Source organism: Chrysochloris asiatica, unplaced genomic scaffold, assembly GCF_000296735.1.
Source record: "Chrysochloris asiatica unplaced genomic scaffold, ChrAsi1.0 scaffold00132, whole genome shotgun sequence".
NCBI lineage: Eukaryota > Metazoa > Chordata > Mammalia > Afrosoricida > Chrysochloridae > Chrysochloris > Chrysochloris asiatica.
The window spans coordinates 6438550-6446656 of NW_006408650.1; the positions used below are offsets into that span (position 1 = coordinate 6438550).

General features: G+C 40.4%; 1 protein-coding gene across 1 annotated transcript in view; it reads left to right on the forward strand.

The window, feature by feature from the left end:
• Nucleotides 1-8107, forward strand: part of RNF157 (ring finger protein 157) — a 110875-nt gene that overhangs the window by 26429 nt on the left and 76339 nt on the right. The window contains exon 2 of the mRNA XM_006869554.1: nt 2424-2542. Within this exon, the coding sequence (XP_006869616.1) occupies nt 2424-2542 (119 nt within the window). The remainder of the gene's footprint in view (nt 1-2423; nt 2543-8107) is intronic.

Sequence of the window (8107 nt, forward strand, 5' to 3'; positions counted from 1 at the left end):
TTGTCATTCCCTGCATAGTAAACCATGTGGTTGTCAGATTCAAAATGGCCAATACCAGTCCATTTCAGCTCACTAATGCCTAAGATATCGATGTTGATGCGTTCCATTTCATTTTTGACAACTTCCAATTTTCCCAGATTCATACTTCGTACATTCCATGTTCCGATTTCCAGTGGATGTTTACAGCTGTTTCTCTTCAGTTTGATTTGTGGCCCATTAACAAATGAAGGTTCCTTTTGGTTTTCTAACTCAAGGTCTTTGCACATTTCATTATAGTATTAGACTTTGTTCTTTGACAAAGTTGTCCTTTGAAATTTTCCTTTCAGCTCGTTTACCTCGTCTTGTCTTCCTCATCTTTGCTTTAGTATCTCTGTGCTAGAAAACAAGTTTCAGTGTCTCTTCTGACATCCATTTTGGTCTTTTCCTTCTTTCTTGTCTTCTTAACAACCTTTTGCTTTCTTCCTGTGTGATGTTCTTGATGTCATCCCACAACTCTTCTGGTCTTCTGTCATTAGTGTCTGACTCATCAAAGCTGTTTTTGAGTTTATCTCTAAATTCACGTGGGATATGTTCAGGGTCATATTTTGGCTTTTGTGGACTTGTTTTCATTTTCTTCACTGTCAGCCTGCAGTTGTATATGAGCCATCGATGGTCTGTTTCAATCTGCCCCAGGCCTTGTTTTGACTGATGATATGGAGTTTTTCCACCATTTCTTTCCACAGATGTAGCCAATTTGATTTCTGTGTATTCCATCTGGTGAGGTCCATGTGTATAGTCATCTTTTATGTTGTTTAAAAAGGTATTTTCAATAAAGAAGTGATCAGTCTTACAAAATTTTATTATATGATCTCCAACATAATTTCTGTCACCTAGGCCACATATTCCCACGAGGGATCTTTATTCTTTGATTACAATCGCCAGTAATTATCAATATATTTTGGTTGCTTGATTGATCAATTTCAAACTGAAGAATTTGGTAGAATTCTTCAGTTTTATCATCACTGGCTTTAGTGGTTGGTGCATGAATTTGAATAATTGTTGTATTTAACTGAACTCCCTTGTAACCGTATGGATATTATCCTATCACAAACAGCATTATACTTCAAGACAGATCTTGTGGTATTCTCTTTGATGATTAATGTGATGCCAGTCCTCTTCAATTTGTCATTCATGGCTTAGTAAACCATGTGATTGTCAGATTGAAAATGGTCAATGCCAGTCCTTTTCAGCTCACTAATGTCTAGGATTAAAAAAAAAAAAAAAAATCCTGAAAAATGTCTAGGATAAGGAGCTCTGGTAGCGTAGTGGTTACGAATCGGGCTGCGAACCGCAAGGTCAGCAGTTCGAAACTACCAGCTGTTCCGCGGGAGAAAGATGAGGCTTTCTGCTCCCGTAAAGATTTATGGCCTCGGAAACCCTGTACAGGGTCGCTGTGAGTCGGAACCAACTCCACGTCTCATAACAATAACAATGTCTAGGATATACCTCTTTCTGCATTCTAGTTCATTTTTGATAACTTCCAGTTTTCCTAGATTCATACTTTGTGCATTCCATGTTCTGATTATTAGTGGATGTTTACGGCTGTTTCTCCTCATTTTGAGTTGTGTCCCATCAGCAAATGAAGGCCGTAAGAGCTTTACTCCATTTGTGTCATCACTGTCACTGCTACTTTGAGGAGGCCGCTCTTCCCCAGTCGTTGAGTGCCTTCCAACCTGAGGGGCTCATCTTTTGGCACTATATCTGACAGCAGTTTGGTTCTCTTCATTATGTTTCAAGAGTCAATATTCTGGTGCTATCTGACAGTGTTGTCCTGCTAATCAGAAGGTTTTCAGTGACTAAGTATTCCGAGTAGTCCATCTCTCCTTCCTAGTCTGTCTTCGTCTGGAAGCTCAGCTGAAACCTGTCCACGTTGGGTGGCCTAGCTTCACACAAGCCATGACAAACTGACAGATGAGTGGGGGCTGGAGCTGGAGCTATAGTGATAAGTGGGCACTGAGATTTCTGTGTATGAGAATGACCTGGTTTCTGAAAATCTAGGTAAAGAAAGAATATGTTCACATGCTGTTTGTAGTCAAAACTCCTGGAATAACTGTTTCAAGTATAAGAAAAAAAATCTGTAATAAAATATGTATTTTCATTAATGTATGTTGTGTGGCCTTGATGGTCTTTTATACACTGATCATTACCAGACGTGTATTAAAAGGTAGTAAAAGGAAAACAATGATCTATTTTAAGTTTGATATCTTGGATTCTCTCTGTTATGATTTTTGCTCATTTTGTGCCATTGTCCCAATTCAAAAAAGAATGCACCCCTGGGGTTATAAATTGTTCTAATTATTTGTTCAAAGAGTTTAAAAAAAAATTTAAGTTCATGTTTTCACTTAGTTTTGCCTGACTGGTTTCTTCTGTTTGTCCCTCTCCAGGGAGCTATTTTGCCAGCCACTTCATTATGGGAGGAGAGAAGTTTGACTCAAGTCATCCTGAAGGTTATCTGTTTGGAGAGAACAGCGACCTGAACTTCCTAGGAAACCGACCAGTACCGGTATTGTTGTGATCTGTTTACTTCCACCTGAGATTTAAGTGGTCAGAAAAACACTCTTGAAAAAATAGCTTGACAATTGTTGGTTCAGCAGTGTTTGTACTTGATCTGAGTTGAGAGAGACCCCAACAGTCACACCACAGAGTCTACCTGAGGGTCAGGATTTGTCTCACAAAATGATTAGTCTTCTCAGAGATTCCGGTCTCTACTTAAATATCCCCTCTTCAGAGAGCCCTTCTCCAACTCTACTAGCCCATATCTTACTTTTTTGTTTCTTCTTCATAGCACTTAACACCCTAAATGCTTTATTTGTTTCTTTCTCTATTAATTGTGGCATAGAAGAAAATGGTCAGAGTTGAAATATCGGTAATTAACAGGCAATTTTCTAATTGGATGGTGTTTGTAGAGTTTTGTGTAATCAGTCACAAGGTTATCATGAGACCCCAGAAGGTTTAGCTGAGAGATCATAAATATCCCAAAATAGCTTGTTTTTCTAATCTGCAGACATCTTGGCGTACACACGGATACACGTTTTTACAAAATTTGTGTTGCCAGGGTCCTAGCATAGACATTCTTTCTGAGAACAGGTTGTGCAAGGAGTGAGTGGGAGTAGATTTCATGGAACAGCCCAACCACATTCCTGACCCCCATCCTCATTGTTAGGGGCAGGTGAAGTTTTACAAGAGTCCTGCTTCAGGTAAATAGCAGAAATAAGGCTAAAGGGGGGGAAATGGAATCTAAAGTGAAATGGACTCTAATCTAGACCCGAGTCAGCCAGGTTGGTTATGCCAACTGCCTCAGGTTTGGGGATTTGCTTACATATTCCCTCTTTCTGATCTAGCCACTGCTAGGAGGTACTGCTCACATTTACCCACATAAGACTAACCTTCCTTCCGCTAGGACTTTAGTTGGACATTCTACAGTTTTATGTTATCTGTCAATTAAGTGACTGATAAACATGTTTTACATTTATTTTGTCATGTTATTGGGCCTCATCTTTAGGGTGAGCTGGCTGTTACTGGATTTAGTGTTGCAAATAGAGCTACAGTAGAACATGAAGGGCTAACCCGGAAACAATATACATGGTCACTATAAGTCGGAAATGTCTCCACGGCACTTAACAGCAAGGGCTAATTTAAGGTGCAAAATCAATCTCCTGGGAGAATTTGTCCTGCTCAAAATACCTAATTCTTTGCATAGTGAGGGGAATTGTAGTGGACTGACATTTTCATGGCACATTTAATTATTCTTATAATGACTATACTTAGGATTAGGAATGTTGCTATTGTTGTTAAGTGCTATTGAGTCGGTTCCAACTCGTAGTGGCCCTTTATAGGGTTTCCAAGGAGCCACTGATGAGTTTGAACTACTGACCTTGAGGTTCAAACTAACCTTTCGATCCAGTGTTTATCCTACAGCACCACACCAAGACTCCAGGATTAGGAATAGTAGTCGAGTTTGTAATATCAGATGCAACCAAGAACGAATCTTATTTAGTAACCAGCCAAAAATATAAAAAAAGGAAGGAACAGCCATGGATGGTATTGCATGGAACTAGGCAACCTTTTGGTGGATCATTATGAGGTTGTTCTATAGTGGACTTCTATGAACCAGGATTAAACATAATTGATGGTGGACAGTAGAGTGAAAGGACTCCCTTTTCTATTAAAGGGACAGTAATTTGGGAGGCCACCTATTTGTTCAGTCAGCAAGAGACTTTATTCTAATTTCTTCTGTTTTAGGAATTCTTTTAGGTTGGCAAGCCTATATTTTTACAACAGCAGTCACGGAGGGGAATATCAAAGCATATAAATAGTTGAGACTTTCCTGAAACTAGTTACAGGCTCTGGTAACTAGCTCGCTGAGTAGAGATCGCTTCAGGAAGGACATGGCTTCCAAGAACATCAACAGAGAGTGTGATAGCTGTTCAGCCTGCTAAAGAATGCTAGTCAGGTCAGATCTTAGATAAAAGCCACATACAAACATAATCAAAGCCAGTTTATATCAAGGAATGGCTTTTAAATCTGTTTGTAGATTCAAAAGTTGTTTAGTAGGTCCAAGCAATTGTGAGTAGAATGATTTTTGTTTTCAGTTTCAGGGAGAAGGATGGCAAGATTTAAACAAGTCACAGGATGTAATCTAATATTAGATGCAGCCAGAAGGGGAACTTCATAGGAAGTAAGCTGACTGGCAAGAGCCATTGAGTCAGATCAGAGTTCAGCATGGAGGACACAGCATGGGGCACATAAACATCCAAAAATTCCCAGTACTATATCGTTGGTGCCACCTAACACTTTGACAGTGGCAACTACTGCTCAGACAAGGAGGTTACCCTTTGGCTACGGGATCAAATTGATGGATATAGTGGCGTATAGGTCCTTGATATCATCAGAACCCCTAAAGCATTTCCAGAACTTCATGCACAAACAAGGAAAAATGTATGTGATAATTAGGAAAACCTAGTGCAAGTATGTTTGGTAGTACTTCTTCCAGTTTATGGCCTTCTAATCTTCCAGCGTGCAAAGCCGTTTGAACTGCAAGGTCAAGCAGTTCAAGCTCACCAGCTGCTCTACGGAAACCCTATATAGGGTCACTATGGGTCGGAATCGACTTGACGGCACTTAACAACAACAACAATCTTCCAGAGTAAGGAGCTCTGGTAGTGTAGTGGTTATGAATCAGGCTGCTAACCTCAGGATCAGCAGTTCAAAACTATCAGCTGTTCATGGGAGAAAGATGAGGCTTTCTGCTCCCGTAAAGAGTTACAGCCTCAGAAACCCTGTACAGGGTCGCTATGAGTCGGAACCGACTCCACGGCACATAACAACAACAACAACAACAACAACAACAAGCAAGATAGAATGGCTCCAGTATCAACTGAAAATTAGCTACTTTCTCCATAGTAGTAGAACAGTCATGCCATGCAAGCTAAATGCCACCATGGGAAAGGCTCTGTTGTTCCCTGAGAGTCCCTTCATTCCATTTTAGATTGAAGGGTGCCCTGTTGAAGTACCTTCATTCAGATCTTTAGATTCATTAATTTGTAGGAATCCTTTTTCCTGTGACCTGGTTTTTGTTTTTGTTTTTCAGTAATGACAAACATCAGGCTTGGTGTGTTTCAAATTACGTCAAGGTTTGGTCAGGATTTGCAGTTGCTGCATTTGAAGGGACATCAGCTTATTTGGTTTCTTTTGTTCTATGGTCTGAGCCAGTTTAAAGGCTAGATGAATCAGCTCATTTATGGGAATAGTTTCTCAGTCTAACCTGGAGTGTTTGACCAATTCAGATAGTTCTGGGTACAGACTGTTTCAAAACATCAATTTGAATGCCATACTAGCTCAGGTCTTGGTAGGGTCCAGTCTAGAATATTTGGTGAAGAATAGCTAAGTAATCCCTGTAATTATAAACATTTTAATCTTTTTCTTGTAATACAACTTTGTCTTTTTGCCCAATCTATTTTCCAAGGGAAAGCTTTAAGGATGGCATCTAAAAACTTTTAATTGTTTATTAAGCTTTGTCTAATAATACTAGCTTTTATAGTTAAAGATTTTTCTAGTTGTCTCATGTTTGCCTCTTTCCTCCATTTGGACCTCTCCTGGTGATACTAATGTGTTTATTAATTAGTATAGGTCTGACAGCCTCAGTTCATAGATCCCAGTCAGTATTCTAAATTGCTGTGTAAATGTTTGAGGATCTTCATTAGGATGAAGGCATTCCTTTACTATAGCATAAAGTTCTGCTTTTGACCAGGGAGAAATGACAACCTGTGGGGAGTTATCTTTTCCCTTTGGGTTGTTATTGTTAGGTGCTGGCAAGTCGGTTCCGACTCATAGCAACCCTCTATAGGGTTTCTGAGGAGTGGCTGGTGGGTTTGAACTGCCCACCTTGCCGTTAGCAATCCAATGCTCATTCTTCAGCACCACACCAGGATTCCGTGTCCATTTCTTTGGGTGTCTAACCTTAAAAGGCATTTCAGGAAAGGCTGGCTGTTGTTTACTTGATTCTTTAGGGAATGAAGAAGGCATAGAAGGGTTTAGAAGAGAGATGGCCGACTAAGGAGCAGATGGCATTGGAGTAGCAGAAATCGATGGAACAGAAGTTTGACCCTCAGCTTCTGAGTTTGTTTAGTTAACTTAGAAACAGTATCCTGCAGGGGAGCAGTTTTGCTACCTTTCTGTATCTTTAGAAGCTTCTTGGTGCCCATTGAGAATTATTTAACTCAAGAGTCTTTCTTTTCCAATTTACTGCACAAAATACTAATTTAGATAGTTTTTCTTAAAACCCACCTGTCTTCCAGACTGCCCATAGTGGGGTCTTGCCAAACAGACAGAAACATCCAGGTATGTGGACTAAAATATCTGTTCACATAGTAGGCTGGAGGCCCACAGGGAAACTCCACATTTCCTCTAGATGTGACATTTCCAAGTTTTCAAAAGATAGTAAAGAATTGAGGGTCAAAAAGAACTGAGGGTCAAAGCTTCCAGGACCTCAAAGCCAAATTAACTTCTTGATGGGGCTCTTGCTGTAGTGTCAGGTTGTGGTCTACTGTAACTAGTGTGTACCTGGTTGCACAGTGCTTGTCTTGTGACCGGGGCAGCCTCACAGCCATCTCAGCCTCTGCACTGTTTTTTCCTGTTCTAGGAGTTCTCAGATGGTAGCAAGCACTCTAGAGGCCTTTAAATGCACGGCAGAAGGTTTTTTGGTTTTGTTTCTTTTTCAAAATGCAAGTTATTTAAAAAAAAAAAATTTGTTGTGAATTGAATGAAGGTTTACAGAGCAAATCATCAGTTTTACATTCAATAAATCACATACTTCATGTCATTACAATGGCTGCAATCCCTTCCATGTGCCATCAGTGAATAGCATTTACCTCTAGTCACTAACTTTCAGTCTTCCACATATATCCTGCTACCTTCATCTTTCTGACACGATTTTAAAACAATCTTGCAAGAACTAGAAAGTGATGATCTTGTTGATAAGTACTGTCAAGTCTGTTTCAACTCGTAATGACCCTGTATAGGGTTTCCAAGGAGTGGTTGGTGGGTTTGAATCACTGACCTTATGATTAGCAGTCCAGTGCTTATCCTACAGCAGCACCCCAGAACAAAAAAGATCCCCGTGATAGCTAAGGTTTTGTGTCAGCTGATTGGGCCAGAATTCTCTGTGATTGGCAGTAAAGATGTAGTCATCCGTGTGTTGAGATCTGCTCTGAGCAGCCAATCAGTTAAAAGGAAGTTTCCTTGGAGGTGTGCCTTGCTTCCAGTATATTGGACATTCAGGCAAAGCTTGCTTGGTTTTTGACCAGGTCTGGATTTGGCATTTGGCTTGTAATCTGACCTCTGGTTCTTTGAACTTGCGCCAGTGGCCTACTGATCTTAGAAGTCATCAGCAGCCAGCCATTTTACCTACCTGACCTGCCTGCCTGCCATCTGACCTGCGTATCTGGATTCATCATCCCTGCAGGTAGTGAGTCAGGAGTCTCCAGGCTGACATCTGATCAGTAGACTTGGCTCACCGCTCACCTCCATAACTGTGTTAGCCATTTCCTTGACGCAAACCTATCTTTAT